The sequence below is a fragment of the Myiozetetes cayanensis genome, unplaced genomic scaffold (assembly GCF_022539395.1).
Source record: "Myiozetetes cayanensis isolate MyiCay16 unplaced genomic scaffold, myiCay2020 scf3, whole genome shotgun sequence".
Classification (NCBI taxonomy): Eukaryota; Metazoa; Chordata; class Aves; order Passeriformes; family Tyrannidae; genus Myiozetetes; species Myiozetetes cayanensis.
Window position 1 is genome coordinate 32,439,311 of NW_026087521.1, and position 17,565 is coordinate 32,456,875.

Consider the following 17,565-nt stretch of genomic DNA (forward strand, 5'->3'; position numbering starts at 1 on the left):
TGGTATCCCATAAAAGAGTAGCTAGTACTTCAGCAGTCAATTAGGTTAGGTTTTTTGCACATGAAGAAGGCTAGCTTAGAAAATGTTTGGAGCTGCATATAGACTTTTCTTTGGTCTTTCAGGAAAGTCTTCATAAGACTATTCCATAATCCACTTAAATCACCCTAGCTGCTCAGTTCTCTTTGTTTCTTTATAATCACATATGGCTTATTTCATTTTAAAGAAAGAAACTTATTATTCATGATTTCTTAATACTGACTGACTGTAGAGTTATTTTTATTTTTCTCAAAAAAGAAAAAAAAAAGAGGAAAAAAAAGATTTTAAAACCACAGAGCACTTTAGAATCTTTATTTATAGATAGACTTCAGGGAGCAGAAAGAGGAGATATAAGAATATTGTAGTCACTACATATTAGGGAAAGTTGCTTGCCTTTTGATAATAATACTCTCTTAGCATAAAGAACCAGTCACATTTCCAATAGCAATGTAAATTTTTCTGCCCATCAGAAAGATGTCTGCTAAAATCATGCTCCCTGCATCTGGAAAGACAGAGACCTGTTGCCCTGGTTTCAATGACTTAGATCAACTTCAAATCAGAAATTTGAGTTTAATTGTCTCCAAACAGCTATTTGAGCTATTGTCTCAAAACAGTCTTGCAGTTGTGTGGAAAATGAGGGAAGAAGGGGGACAACATACCATATCTGGACAAATCAGAAGGCAGAACAAATAATGGGGCGTTTAAGGTGACATTTTAGTGGTGCTAGGTCTGTAAGCAGGTTATGGTAGCCATTATACTGAATCAGTGTTTATGATGGCAAATATAAAAAAGGACTGGCTTTTTCAAAGCATCGATTTTGAAGAGGTATGAAATGAATCCTGAGGATTGCCCCCACCATGGAGGACAAGAAAATTCCAACTACTGCAAAGAACTAGACCTACAAGCCTGCAACAGAAGCATAACAGCTTGAGGACAACAGCCTTGGTCTTCTGTAGATTCCTAACAGTGGACAAAAATTCTCAACCTCAACAAATGCAGAAAACCCCATACTCTGACAAATTGTTGAGAAGAAATCTCATTAAGGCAATTCTAATTGAACTTTCCTCCTTTTGTAACCTCTTTTTTTCCTGCAGAAATGTAATTCAGACCCACATGTTTACTTACCTCTTGTTAAACACTCTCAATAAATATAAAATGGCATGCATTCTGTAACTCTAATAGTGGTTAGTGTTTGCACAAATTCCAAAACACATACAATTCTTTTTCTATTTCTATTGCTATTACTAAATTCTATCTAGTTCCTTTTGGTTATATTATATATGCAGACACATTTTACATGTATATAATCAGTTTTGCATTGGCATGTACAAAGTTAAGTGTGGGCAGCATTTCAGCAAGGTTATCCTCAGAAGAAACATATTTGAAAGTGGATTCAGAAATGGAATTGTATAAAAAACATTTAGAAAGCATCCTTCCTTCAAAGAATGTCAAAATGTTTTAGAGACTTATACATTCAGAAACTGAGACATATGGAGTTCTCTGTGGAACAGAAGGAACATAATTCAGTCAGTGCACACTACATATCACTACAGCCAATGTATACTAGAAATTTAGTGTTTATGAAAGGAAGATTTCAATGAAATGACACAAACATCCAAACACTTGCGCACAGTAAACACCATGCTAGCAAATTATGGCCTGACACTACAAAGAATTACTAAATGCTTAAAAGAAAAACCAATCATGAGTGTGTGTGGTGGCAAGTAGATGTGAAGGTGTTTATACTTAAACACATCCACATGTGTCTTCAGAGAGCAATTAAATCTTTTGTATGTTGATGAAGACTCTACTGAGATACAATGCTGTAGATTTAGGAAGTTTGTGTGTTTACTGCTTGTCTGAAAAATTTGGTTTTCTTCTATTTGTCTTAGCCACTAAAAAGCAGAGATGACAGCATGTATACTCTGTTGTCAGGCATTGTATATGATGAATGTTAGATGTATTTCTGTCAATGTAATTTTGAACCAATAATATAAACAGTGTCAAATGGAGGAAAAGAACTCACTGAAACTCTGTGAAAATTTTTTTGTAAATCCCAGTCAGACAAGATGGAAAGAACCAAAAGATCATACTGTAATGACACATCAAATGCTTACCATACTCAGCAGTTTTTATGTAGAAACCTGGTAATCCCATGTTATTGATAAAAATGCATTTGTTTGCTGTCCTGTAAATAAAGACCTTAGCGAGGTGTACAGACTTTGAGCAAGTTTCAGAAAGAAATACATATGAGATTACAATATATTTGATGATTACTTTTAGTTCAAGCAATCAACTCTACTATCCCCAGTGCTTACCTGAGAAGGTCTGGCACACTGCTTACTATGTTCAGGTAATTGAAAAGTATGCTGAGAGTAGTGTGCAGGACCAGGAAGTCCAATCCCAGTATGACTCTCTTCCCATGCTTCTTCAGTCTTCTCAACTCAGGTCTTCAATGTGCACTCAATTTTCTGTGCACTATTTTTTTTTATACTTGTTGGTAACATGTCAGGTTGGTATCATACCTACCCTAGTTGTTTTCACTTTATTCCCAGAGGAACAGCTCCACCCCTTACGATCTGGAAGAACTTTACATTCCTCCCCTTCAAGACATGGTTGCATGTGGCACCACCATTTCTGCTCCACGATTGAAGCTAAAAGAAAGAAGAACAAACATATTTGCATGTTGTTGAAGTGGACACTTTATTATGTCATTATGTTGCAACATTTATTTTCCAGGAAAATATTAGAAATACGTTCACTGACAGCTAGTCTGTGATTTTCAGCCACCTTCCAACCTTAGTAAGAAATTTGCAAAAGGTGCTATATGCTTCAAAGTCAACCTCTTCACAGTATTTCATTCCAACCTCATTTATTCTTGCTCAGCCAGATTTCAAAGTGATAAGTAGAATCTCTTCTTTTGCCTGGTCTACTATGCAGTCTAGCATAGTCTTATTAACTTTATTCCCCAATGATGACATATTTACAGCTTATCTGACAGGCAACAACATATCAACAGTAAAAAGATCATTAAAGGGTGAATCCTTCTACTCTTTCAGAGAAAGCAACGTGAAAAATCAGCCAATATTTTCCTAAATAAAACATATGAACTTATACCATAATTGTTAAGTAAGACACTAATATTGCACCGTGAATAGGAATAATATTGTGGGTCTGAAAAGACTAAAAACTGGGCAGAACTGTGTTCTGTTTCTTTCCTTTTTTTTTTTCCTGTATAATAAACATATAAATCAGATGTAAGACTGTAGCATATGAAAATTATACGCTCATGTCAATTTTTCATAAATACTTTCAATTAAGTAAATTTCATACAGCTTCAAGGGTCCTCTCTTAGTTAGATCAAATTTAGCCCCTCAAGTGGTCTCTTTCACTGTCATCTAATAATTTTTTTTAGCATTTCCACAGAGCAATATCAAATAATTAATTCTTCCCATCTTCCTCCTGTTCACCTTGGAGATCACCTTCAAAATGCAGCTGTCCTACTCTGATTTTAAATAGGTAAGTGATGATGTTAAACCAGCAAAAACTTCTAGGAACACAAAGAAAGGGAGCAATAGAAGTAGTCGCACCATCAACACAAGAAGGAGCTGCCCGGGTGGTACCTGCTACCTGCCCGGGGAAGCAGGAACACTTCACCGTCTGTGATCTTTCTTCTATCTTGTTCTTATTGCAACATCTGTGAAGTGCCACCACTTCACAGGTCCCAGTTTTAACATGGTGAGCTGTGAAAATAAGAAGATGAGCAATTTGATAACTTTGCAAGGTAGCATCATACTGTTTGGTTTGGATTTTTTTAATAAGAAATGCAATACATTTGGTTCTTTAAGGCAATCTACCATGCATGAAACAAGAATTACAATGATACTAACAGTAGAATGTAAAGTTTATTTCCTTCGTAAAAGTAGTATAACTATCTCAGGCAGAAAACACTAGCTAAAGATGAACAGTTGGACAAGGCAACATGTGGGACTGCTCCAGTGAAGTGGGAAGCAGAAACACAAAACTAACCTAGAAACTATATTAATTTCTGGACTCCTCTAAACAGTTGTGTATCTCTACCAATATTTTTTTTCTTTTTCCCTAAGGGAGAAACTTTGACATGAAAGTGTATCAATGCTAAAACACCCATACATGCAGAGGTTTTCAGAATCTATGTCTCCAGGCTTTATGTCCAGAACAGATACAGTCTTTGATATGATATTCCAAAACCTTCCTACAAGCGCAAAGGGAACAACTGGCAGTATACAGGGACAGTCCTAAAACAAAACCTAGAAATAATATCTGCTAAGGAATCACATTTTAAATCTTTCTACCTGGCACTGCAAAGTAAGTCTGACAACATGGGGAACCAAATTTTTCAAACAAGGGAGTCAACATGACAATTTTCTTTCTTCGATATATGTACCTATCACTCCCATTCAAGCTGCTCCAACTGATCACCAGAACCATGGATCTCATACTAGAGTCCTATGAGAGGACCAATTTGGTAAGAGGAGAACTGCCAAACTACCCTTTCTGATTCAGCAGCCAGTTACCAAAGTAATTTTATCTGAACTTTCAGTGGTTACTGACACAAGACCAGATATTTGTGGGGATAGTTAATTCCCATCCAAAGAAAGAGAGAAAGAAATCTGAACTTTTCGCTGGTAATAACCTACAACTTTGTATGGGGAGGAATACGAACTATTTAAAGCAATATGTGTTTAAACAAAACCTCTAAATCCTCTATTTCTACTTCTGTTTAACTTTTTGGATGCTCTATGCAAAGCATATGTACTGAATGCTTCAGCTACCTTTTATATCCCTAGTGTCAAGCAATAAGTGAGAGCTTCCATGAGGAGAAAATCCTACTAACAGCCTTTCAGGAGCCCAACACTGATCCCTGGATTCACTCAGTTGTTATTTCACAGTATCAGCTCCTAAAAGGCCTGAAAAAGGAAAACAAACTTGATGTAGGCTATGGACCCCAAGAATGTTCCTAGAGGCAAAAGCCACAGATAGCAAATTAGACTCCGTGTCTTCATCAACAAAACATAAACTGCTAAACATCTAATTCAGGGAATTATGCATTTTTCAGTATAACAAATTCCAATGAACCGTTTGTGGTCTTTGTTGTTGCTCAGTGCATTATACTGTGTCAGGTTTGATTATACTCCACCACATCATGCTGTGCTACATCTGAAAAGATATAACACAATGCAAACAATTAACCCATGATCCATCATATTTTGATATGCTAAAATGTTACATTTACATCAGAAATCTAGGAGGAAAGAAAATATTTTTATGCACAAAAACTGCTTTTCTTCACTTTCTAATTATAATGTTTAATTCAACAGAGGATAAGGAAAACAATTCATCCTGTCTGTCTGAAATTTTCAATCTCTGATATTTTCATACCATTGATGATGAGCAAATATTTTTACAGCTACTAGCAGAGGCTGCTGCAAAAATTACTTTTAATTATTTTCCAAACAATTCTACTGGAATGTATGCCAATAAAGTAATTTAAATAAATTACTTTTTTCTCAGTAAAACCCTTGGAAGGTTTTTTATCTGTGAATATGGAAAAAATTATTCTAGGATATATTGGGAATATATAATATATAGTAGAACAAACACATGCTGCTTTTGTAAGTTCACACTAGTTTTATTTTGATAGGCAATTACACATCTTATACCCACTCATTCTAACACAAATTCACTACTTTGTATTTTATGAAAGGTACATAAAAAACCCCAGACACTGAATGTACAAAAAGGAAGTAAATTTAGTGGCAGGATGAGAACTTCGTACCACTCAATTTTTCACTATATTAGCTTTTATTTGTATTCTTTGTATCACTGATCCTGCAATTTTGTCTCCTTACTCTCTTATTGTATAGCTTTACACTGCTCTACTAGGTCTACAGAAATGCCATAATATAACCTCTAAGAGAAAATGAAGTGTATGCCAATAGCCATCGGGAATGGAAGCCAGTTGAAAGAGCTGTTGTAAAATTCTGTGAGAGAAATGTTAATACTGGAACAAAAGTTTTGAAAGCCTCCTTTGCAGTAATTAGGAGGAGAAAATCAGGCATTGCAATACTTCTACAGAAAAAGAGTGTAATTAAATGAAACAGTCACCTGCATTCATGTACAATACAGAAAAGCATTTCAAAGGGTGAAAAGTTGCATGAAAAATGGAACAGAAAAAAAATAACCATATACTATTGATAGTATTTGGGGAATCTTTAATAAAGCTACTTTGACATTTTCTGGGTATAAAACCAAAACATCCTAGATAAGTATATAAAGATACTTCAAACACTAAAGAATCTAGGCCAACCACTCTCAAGTTTCTATACCATCTAGAGCATGCAATGAATATTCCTTGAGAGGAAATGTAGGGATTTCATCTCCTTATGCTTATTAAATCATTGAGTTCCAGTGCAGTAAGTAGAGTATCTGTCAAATTCATGTGAAATTAAAGCCTCTATACAGCAGATAAAGTATTTCCCACAACTTAATATAAATTAACCTCATTAAGCCACTGAACCATTCCACAAAAGGAAGAAAGTACTTTGGGAGATTCACATTTTGGTTTTGTTTCTTTTTCTTCTAGCACAGACTTCAAAGCATGCTACTTGTTTTGCAGAAATTGTTTGAGGAACCAAATGCCATTTGTGGAATCCTAAAGGAAGCAGTTATTAAAAACCAGTGCAAACATTTAGTCCTGCATTCCCTGTTAATGCAAATTATCCTTCCTGCAATCACTGTGAAGGACTGAAGAAAGAGACTCAGAGATCATTATGTGCAAAATTTTCCTGATGATTGTACATAACACATGTATAAATTACATTCCAGAGGATGTAACACTGTATTATGAGAGTAGGATTAGGAAAACAGGTACAACCAATTCTCACCCATTAATTATATATTCTGTAATTAACCTGTCACTTTTAAAGCTTTTTTTCATGTAGCAAAATCATCAATAGCTATCTCATAAATCAGTATGACATTGGTATGCCAAAAACTTAAGTGGTCATTATCATGTTTCTGGAAAAAGTAAATCTAAGCAATTATTATTCGTCACTTTACATAAAACTGTCCTTGTTTCTTCGCGGTAACTTTAAATTTCTTTCCATCAGGTAAATAAAATTTCAGTCATGTTTGCACAGCACATCTGGCACTAAGTTATGGCCCTTACCCCTCTATTTCTTTGGGAAGATTGCTCCAGGCAAGAAGGGAAGTTAGTATTCAAGATTATTATTTTGCAACACACAAATATGAATATAAGCTATTTAGTGTACTGCAGTGTTATATACAAATCTAGCATTAAATCAAGAAAAGTCTTCTGAATACTATTGTTCATTAAGATCACCATTTCATGGGCTCAACACTTAATCCTTGATGTTCTATTCTGACATCCATCAGGCTCTTCAGAGGGACCTGGACAAGCTGGAGAGATGGTCTGATTCCAAAGGGATGAAGTTCAACAAGGCCAAGTGCCAGGTTCTGCACTTTGGCCACAACAACCCCTGCAGCGCTACAGGCTGGGCACAGAGTGGCTGGAGAGCAGCCAGGAAGAAAGGGACCTGGGAGTTTGGACTGACAGGAAGCTGAACATGAGCCAGCAGTGTGCCCAGGTGGCCAAGAAGGCCAATGGCATCCTGGCCTGGATCAGGAACAGTGTGACCAGCAGGATGAGGGAAGTGATCCTTTCCCTGTACTCAGTGCTGGTGAGGCCACACCTTGAGTGCTGTGTCCAGTTCTGGGCCCCTCAGTTCAGGAAGGATATTGAGGTGCTGGAGCAGGTCTAGAGAAGAGCAACCAGGCTGGTGAAGGGACTCAAGCACAAGTCCTATGAGGAGAGGCTGAGGGAGCTGGGGTTGTTTAGCCTAGAGAAGAGGAGGTTCAGGGAAGACCTCATCACCCTCTACAACTCCCTGAAAGGAGGTTGTAGCCAGGTGAGCATCAGTCTCTTCTCCCAGGCAACCAGCAGCAGAACAAGAGGGCATGATCTTAAGCTCTGCCAGGGGATGTTTAGATTGGATATTAGGAAGAAATTTTTTACGGAGAGAGTAATCAGACATTGGAATGGGCTGCCCAAGGAGGTGGTGGATTCTCTGTCCCTAGAGGTTTTTAAGATGAGACTGGATGTGGCACTTAGTGCCATGGTCTTGTAACCACGGCAATGTTGGATCAAGGGTTGGACTTGATAATCTCAAAGGTCTTTTCCAACCCAGTCGATTCTAACATTCTATGATTCTATCTGCTTTGCCTTTTGAATCTTTTCTTTCCTGAAAGTTGCACAGGTCATGCATTAACACATACACTAGTCATTAACAAGGAGGAAGAAATCATATTGCCATGGACTAGATGAAATAAAGTTACAGGCTGTTTCTGTCCTCAGGTTCCCCATCATTAGAGTAGCCACATACAGACAGTAAAAAAAAATATCTAAAAGGCTCCTTTATCAAAGACACCAGAACAGCTGGTGATACATCTAAACTCATCTAATGAGTAACAGCTACTAGAATAAAAAGAAGATCCCTTATCTCTTGTCCTGGACTCTTTCATCCCTTGTTTGCATGAGCATTGTCTTTTGATAGTGAAGATGGTAAGTCAGGGATTTAGACTGGTAGGAAAACATCCCCTTTTTTGTAGGGTTAGTTCTCTACCAGTTTAGCTCCTACAACTGGGTGCAGAGACCAGTGAGAAGCAGCTTCAACCACAGGGAAGCAGCAGGAGTGGGCAGCCACAGATGCGTGATTAACTCCTGCAGAAACCACTTCCTATATTAGCTTACAAGCAATACAGCTCTTACAGCTGTATTGCTGTGCATTCTTACATGAAATAAATTAATCTTATTTTATTCTATTTCAGGTAATTCCTCTGAGGTCACAAAGACTATGTAAAATATGCAAAGCTTTCTTTGCTTGTGTCTGTGTGGTTTTTAAAGCTTTTTACAAAAACGAAACTATAGTAGAAAGAAGAAGCAACAAATAAGCAATAAAGAAAAATGGAAAATATGCTAAGCCATGGCTTTCAATCCATATTATATCTAATATTTTATGACCCTAGACCTTGTTGTCATCTGAGCTAGTTGATATCATTGCAAAGCCTCACTTGATGATTTTGAGTGGTCTTGGAAATCCAGAAAGGTCCCAGCTGACTGGAAGCTGGCAAACATTGTCCCAGTTTTCAAAATGGGCAAGAAGAAGGAACCCAGAAACTACAGGTCTGTCAGTCTCACTTCAGTGCCTGTTAAGTTATGGAGAAGATTATTCTGGGAGGTGTTGAAAAACAGCTGAAAGACAACACAGTCACTGGTCACAGCCATCACAACTTCATGAGAGGAAAGTCCTGCTTATCCAACTTGATTTCCTTCTATGACACAGTAACCCATCTCGTTGGTCAAGGGAAGCCAGTTGATAGAATCTTTTTGGATTTCAGTACAGCTTTCGATACTGTCTCTCACAGGATCCTTCTGGACAAAATGTCCAACACACAGCTGGATAAACACAACATGTGGTGGGTGAGCAATTGGCTCATGGGTGGAGCACAGAGGGTAACAGTGAATGGGATACCATCCGACTGGTGACCTGTCACTAGTGGGGTTCCACAGGACTCTATCCGCAGCCCTGTGCTCTTCAATATGTTCATAAATTACTTGGACATGGGACTGGAAGAGATACTAAGCAAGTTTGCAGAGGACACAAAACTGAGAGGAGCTGTTGACTCCCTTGAAGGCTGGGAGACCCTGAAGAGTGATCTTTCCAAATCAGAGGACTGGGCAATCACCAGATACGTGAAGTTCAACAAGGGGAAGTGCTGGATTCTGCACCTGGGATTGGGCAATCCTGGATGTTCATACAGACTGGGGTACAAGATGCTGGAAAGCAGTGCCATAGAAAGGGACCTGGGGGTCCTGGTCAGTGGCAAGTTGAACATGAGCCAGCAGCGCCCTGGCAGCCAGGAGGGCCAAGCATCGCCAGCTGGTTGAAGGGGATGACTGTCCTGCTCTGCTCTGCGCTGGTGTGGCCTCACCTTGAATATCGTGTGCAGTTTGGGGCACTGCAACATAAGAAAGACATTAGGCTTTTAGAGAGTGTCCAAAGGAGAGCAACAAAGATGGTGAAGGACCTTGAGGGGAAGCCGTATGGGGAGTGGCTGAGGTCTCTTGGTCTGTTCAGCCTGGAGAAGAGGAGAATGAAGGAAGACCTCATTGCAGTCTACAACTTCCTTGTAAAGGGAAGAGGAGTGGTAGGCACTGATCTCTTCTCTGTGGTGACCAAGGACAGGACCCAAGGGAATGGTCTAAAGTTGTGTCAGGGTTGGATATTAGAAAGAGATTCTTCACCCAGAGGGTGGTTGGGCACTGGAACAGGATCCCAAGGGAAATGGTCACAGCACCAAGCCTGCCAGAGTTCAAGAAGCATTTGGAGACTACTCTCAGGCACATGGTGTGATTCTTGGGGATGGTCCTGTGCAGGGCTAAGAGTTGGACTTGATGATTGTTGTGGCTTCCTTCCAACACAGAATATTCTGTGACTCAGTGTGACTCTGTGATATCCACATTAGGAACTATAGTGGAATGACTTTTTAAAATAACCCTCTGTAAGCACGAATAATCAGTATTTTATCAATTATCAATTATCAATTTACTTCATCCATTTAACAATTAACTATTTAACATTTAACAATTAACATTAACTATTTAACATTTAACATTTAACTATTATATATCACAGTATTCAAACAAATGTGTGATTTGGTGTTATTGATAAATAAAATTAGGGGTCATAGTCTAACATTTTTCAAGGCTAGGCTCTAGGTCACTGTCCTACCCTTAAGTGACCAGGAAAAAAGTGGGTTTTCTTGTTCACATAGTCTTTTTGCTTTTTTCATACTGACTGACAAGGAAAACAAATGTAGGTTATCTGTCTGCTACACTTCAACAATTTCAATGTTATATCAGTCTCATTGTGTCACTGTAGAAAGGAAGGATACAAATGAACTTGAAAAATCTCTCTCACACACAAAACATACACATACATAGAGTATTGTTGCATCTTTTTCAATAGTTTAGTGTTAGTTGCTGGCGCATCTAAGCAATCAAAATCTTATGCAACCACAACCAAGCCAGGATTTAGATTTCCATCTAAACTTTCTATCTTTAAAGGTCAGACAAAGACATATGAAAACAAAATACACTATCCAGTTCCTTCATTCAATTAATTTTAACATTTTTCAGTATTTTCTATAATATCTCATAACAGCTAGTAGGGAAAAAATTTAATTTAGTTTATTTCTACTCTATTAGTAATGGTGCTGATATTGTTGTGGTTATGTGATCTAAGGACATAAGCAATGTGAAGCTTTTTGTTAAAGTTAAAATCTTTGATTTGACCAGTCATTAGTGCAATTGGGAAAGAAAGCAGCCAAGATTTTGGGAACACAAGCTTCAGTTTGCTTGTGTGAACACAAATCAAAGCACACCTCCATTTCAGCTCCATGGGCCATAGGGAGCACTGGCAGCAAAGACATGAGGAAAAGTAGTCTCCCAAAGAAGCACTGGTAGATACACATCAAAAGGAACCTAACTGAACATTACCTTTAAAGATCAAATTAAAAACCCTTTAAAACTGAGGGGTTTGGTTTGATAGGTTGTTTTTGGATCAGAATGTCAATGACAAATTCTTTTTCTTTTCAATAAAGGTGACATCTGGATTTGCAACTGAGTTATTTATCCTGATGATTGCATATGCAGCACCTATTACAATGGTTGAGCAAATAATGATATATATTCTAGACATGTGACTGAAAAGTATGATCAATTAAGATTATTAAATCATGTTTTAAACCATCATCAGAGTTGTCATGTGCTTTTCATTAAACAGTTCTTTTACTAAAACTACAGTTTCCAAGCAATACAGCTATTTTTTTAATTTAGTCAAATTTGATTACATATTGAACCTAAAAGTAAGTATTCTCACACAGAGGGCAGGTAAAGAATTGTTTCCACATGGTTTTTTAATTTTATTTTGTTACATATTTTTAATTGCTTTGAAAAAAAAAAAAAGAAATTTTTTAAATTGTAAAAATTATCAAAAACAAACGTGTTCTTCTATTTTTTAAAAACTTACTTGGTACTTTTCTTTTTGCTTGGTTGGTTTTTCCCCTGTTTGGCCAGTGAACCAAAAAATCAATTACAGACACAGCAGTAATTCCTGTGTCCTCAGTAGTGACAATGAAGCATGACACAGTTGTGGTGCATGTCAGGAAAGGCAGTCATGTTGCTTTATATTCAGATGACACATGGGGTTGTACTATAGAATCAGCAGGAAAAAAATACCAATTTTGTTCTGTCTTATTCTACACTATCACAGAATCACAAAATCACAGAATTGGTAAGGTTGGAAGGGACCACAGTGGGGCTCCATCCTTTTGTTAACCTCCCTTCAGATACCTATACACACCGTATATACACAAGCTGTCCATGAGCCAGCAGAGTGCCTTTGAGGCCAGGAAGGTCACTGGTATCCCAGGGTGCCTTAGGAAGACCACTGCCAGCAGTTTGAGGGAGGGGACCCTGCCCCTCTACTCAGCCTTAGTGAGGTCACATGTTGGAGTGCTGTGTTCAGTTAGGGGCTCCTCGGTACAAGAGAGACATGAAGCTCCTGGAGTGGGTCCAGCAAAGGGCTATGAACATGATTAAGGGATTGGAGCATGTCTCTTAGGAGGACAGGCTGAGAGAGTTGGGCCTGTTCAGCCTTGAAAGGAGATGACTAGGAGGGAACCTCATCATATTTCATATCATATTTCCATACATTTCTGAAACCCCTAAAAACACACCTTATTGACAGGACTTTGAGGTCTTATTTACAGCATTCATGTTTCCATGCCTCAGCTATAGTCATTAAAAGTCACTTGGTCACCTTGGGCATTGAAAAGTCCAGATAGACTATGCTCTACTTACAGCAGTAGAGAATTAATTTAGGTTAGAAGTACAGCATTGCTTTTAATTTCTTTTTTACTCTGATATCTCTTGCATCTTGGGACAGGTTCTTAGATGAATTGTTAAAAAAACCAGAGCTGACTGCTTGGAATTTTTGCAGTGCCACCTGTGGGCAACATGTACACAAAAAATGCTGCTAACTGCAGCTCCTCCCAGACTTCTTGGATTCAGTGTGGTGTTTTCTCTCCTGAGAGGACCATTTTAAAATCACAGGAGTAATTGTTGATAAGTGTTTATTCTGCAGATGTTAGCCCAGCTCCTCTAGCATGCAATTAACCCAGTTAGTCCACTTGGGTGAAGGATGATGAACAGAGCTCATACGACAACACTATGCAGACAGCACGTCTGGTAGCCTTTAAAACCCGAGATAATGAATGGATTGCCATAGTCACATTGCCAAGCATAATCTTCTGCACAGTGCCAAAGAAAAATCTCATCCATCAGCTTGTCTGCCAGACATCAGTTATAGCCATCTGTGAGTGAAGACATTTTCCCTTTTGGAACAAAATCAAGGAAAACTAAAATGTAAGTATTCTCCTGAGAAAAGCTCACTAATGAACCTGCGAGATCCAGCCTCAGACATTCCCATAGCAAAACCTATGCACTGAAATGGACTGAAGGATTGAGCTATCTCCACTAAGAGAGAAAATGACTCAACAGAATAATGCAGCAAGTTGGCACAGTCCCAGCTGGTCACACAATCTTAACAAACACAAAACCACAGATGAAGCACTTCATGTAGGATCTCCTGGACCTGGAGAGCTTGCAGTCATATGACTTAATTCTCCTAGCCTTACCAAGGCTAATTTTATTCAATCAGTCCTCTGGCAGGAGTGAGCCAGTCTTACTCAAATGAGCTTATCTCTTCTCTCTCATGAAAGTCAGAGCCTTTTTATGGCAAGGGTTACAAATGACTACTTCATGCCAAACTTTCAGCCAAAGACACAGGAACTCAAAACACAACTTCTTTTTTGAAGGATAATTTTCTCTTCTCCATATGACCCCCCTCAGCCTAGAGCATTGCCCTCCCTAGGTCTGGCTTTCAATTTTGAACTTAGATGATTTCTAGGTTCATAAGACCACAGAGACTCCAGAGACAAGATCACAAGCAGCGATCATTTGGGATTTTGTTGCTCTTTATATGTCCACTCATTGGAAGAGAAGAGGCTTCTTCACATTAGCCCAGTCCTCACCACAGGCTGGGCTTCCTGGCTGCAGGCTGCCTGCCAGCTCTTTCCCCACCTCCCACTGCAAGTGCCCAAAGTGAAGCCACTCCACTGCAGCCACCCTGTTTGTTGGGCAGCGGAGCAGATGAGATGATGATGACAGCAGCAAAGCTTCATGTTTCCTTACGGAACAGAAATGAAGCCACTTTGCTTTTTGCAAGCAACACATTTCCCAGGTTTCTTCTCTAGCAGCTGCAAGCTGACACCATTCACAAGAGGAGTTTGTGTAGAGCTGGTAGAGAAACACCCAGGGTGAGGCACAGTTTATAAATACCACAAGAAGTCAAAAGCCCCAGTATCTCTGAGGTTGTTATCAAACATGTTAAGCAAATGATATATTAAAGTGTGCAGACATTTTGTAAATTACCAGGCTGAGACTTGAGATTACTAATTATATGATTTCACAGAGAAAAAAGACCAATTCAGCTTTCAGGCACTCAAAAGAACATTTGGCACAAAGACTTTTTATTCTCTCATATGCTCTCTGTGGGCCTTCTGCCAAATACCTCGACTTAGCAAGAAGCAGTAGCACGTCTCAGAGCAGCCTTCAGCATTTGACAGAATACAATACCCCCACAATTTTTCCTCGGTCTCAGGGTTTCAGAAGCCTGTACTTTACACAGTTATGGGGAATTTATTTCCCCTGTTTCCTTAGATGACTCATTATTGATTTTCTTTTCTTTACAGCTGACCCAAAGGGTCCCAGGGTACATCATACTAGATAACAAATTAACATGTTCTCAGGGATGTATCAGGGGGAAGAAAGAAAAGGTTTTTCTGCCTCCTCGTGTTTGCATGACCCTCTGGCAAAACACCCTCACCCTAACTAGCAGTTTAAGAAAAGTACTGTGTCTCTATGAAATAGGATTAGTATAACAAGGTAGAGAGGTAAATTCAGTCGTGCTTTTGAATTGCCTCCTTTCAGGTTTCTCATGCTTATTAGAAAATATCTCAAGCACCTTAGTGGACTTAAGTTGCCTCTATGGAGACAGCAGATGAAGCCCAAGGAAGGCCAACCATAATTTTCCCAAAGAAGGCTGCAGCTGTGTCCCTGTGCTATATTTCCACTGCAACACACGTCTAGCTGCTTATATGTGATCTTGCTTCCAAAATTACATGCACCTTTTACTAGACCAGGTTGCTCAGAGTTCCATCCAATCTGACCTTAAACACTTCCAGGAATGGGGCTTCCACAGCTTCTCTGGGTAACCTGTTCCGGTTCCTTATCACCCTCACAGTAAAGAATTTTTTTCCTAATATCTAGTCTAAACCTACTCTCTTCAGTTTGAAACCACTCCCCCTTGTCCTATCCCTACATTCTCCTGTAAAAAGTCCCTCTCCATCTTTCTTGTAGGTCACAGATTTCACTAATAAGATGGCCAATTCAAATTTAAGCACACAAATGTCACCATGAATTCCATTATCAAAATATTTATGTTTTATTTCATTTTTTAAAAAATATTTTTAGTGCTCCTTATTCACCCCAGGCTAAGATTTTTCAAGCTTTGAAAAGCAACAGCAGTCCAAATTTATTTTGAAAATTTTTAATAAATTCTACTGAATAAAGAAGTTAAGGGAAAGCAATGACTTCCATACAGCACAAGGATAGTTTTCTAAGATGAATATGAACATCACTTGTTTAATATCTGTACTGAAGAACTATTAAGCTAGGTCACACCTAGAATTCATGCTCTAGAAGCACTGTGGGACTTTAACTTGACCTCACTGACTGGTTTCAATCAGGTCACCACTAGAGTTCTGAAAATCCTGCCAATGTCAAGATTCCCACTGGGCAAAATTTTTCCAAAGATAATATTAAGAATCCTGAGTCACTCTCTGTCCCTATTCTGTTCAGAAAGACATTTATGTACACCTGAGCACCTATTCACCTAGAAGGTATATTTAAATGGAAATATAAGAAACTGAAAGTACCTTTTAACAATCTCATGTGTGTATACATTCATCACATAAATATGTGATGAAATTTAACGTAACTTATCTATAAAAAGCATTTAATTTTTGAAATTCCACCTTTTGAAAGCTCTGCAAGATTTTTGCTTGCTTGCTTGCTTTGATCATTGGCTCGCTGGTTTGTTGCTATTTTACGCATAGAGTTTCAGTTGGTGTGTCAATTTTTTTTTTTATTTCAGATTTGTTTTGGCTTTGTTTTTCCTCATCTTATCTACTGTCGTGACTAGATAGAATGTACTAATTAAGTTTCTTTAATTCTATAATGTATTTTTACAGTACATCACATTCCAATCTGCAGCTCTGTAATGCATTTTTACTTAACTTGTCAGGTAAACTAAATTATCAAGTACACCTTGAAATATTTCTCCCACAAACCAAAGGCACATATATGCACACTCACCTTCCTGAAAACTATGTAACTGAGTTTTTTTCTTCCTCCTTTTTACACCTCTGCCTTCTAGCATTTCCCCACAGTCTGTCAGACTGCCCCGCACGTTAAGAGAAATCCACAGGATATCCCAGCACACAGTTCACTGTCTGAAAGAAAGATCTTAATTTTAAGTTTCAGCTTGCTTCTGTAGAGCCCCAGGCAAGCTCTCTGAAGTGCAGAGTCAGGAGGGGAACTTAACTCGGGCCTTTAGAAAAAACTGCTAACAAGGCACATGTCTAGTACTGTGAAATGCCCTCTTTTGGAGTGATCTCTCCTGCTACAACCTTCCCTCTACATTATTGATTCCATATAAATAGCAAGTCTCTAAGCCATGGGCATGATGAATCAATAAGGATCTAGACAGAGTCTATGGATAGCCTGGAAAGAGGCTGGCTATTCTTCAAGACAGAGGAAAAGAAAGCACATTTCAACAACCTAAGTAAAAGAGAAGAAACTGCCAGGAGAGCCATTCAGAACAGTGCAATCAAGAATATTTTTGCTCAAGGATTCCCAGTAGATAATACTTTCAGAAAACTCTTCTTGCTGAAAAAGTATGTTTTAAGATGCTCCTAGCAGACTCCCTGGCATTTGTTTCTGAAGGAACTCTGGTTGATAGGAAACATATATACCCACCCTCATTGCTATCCAAAGTCAGAAGCTGCAAAAATGCCACAGTTCCCAGAACTCCAGAAGTATGCTTTGTAAAAACTGTCAGGTAACAAAAGCATCTGAAGCAATTCATGACTTGAAGAAAAATCTATTCAAAACAAAGATATTGGGGGAGGGGGGTGGAATTCATAATTATTCAGGAACTTTTTCAGAGAATGGAGACATGGCTTAATGCTTGGTATCTTAATCCCATATCTCTGTAGAAACTC

General features: G+C 38.5%; 1 protein-coding gene across 6 annotated transcripts in view; it reads right to left on the reverse strand.

Annotated features, from left to right (window-relative positions):
• TAFA2 (TAFA chemokine like family member 2) overlaps positions 1 to 17,565 on the reverse strand; it is a 179,104-nt gene that overhangs the window by 20,000 nt on the left and 141,539 nt on the right. For 5 of the 6 annotated variants that reach the window (XM_050323821.1, XM_050323822.1, XM_050323818.1 and 2 more), the window contains 2 exons: positions 3,627 to 3,779; positions 2,566 to 2,690 (listed from right to left, as the gene is read on the reverse strand). In XM_050323821.1, coding sequence (XP_050179778.1) covers positions 2,566 to 2,690; positions 3,627 to 3,779 — 278 coding nt within the window. The other variant, XR_007629936.1, reaches the window with a different exon arrangement.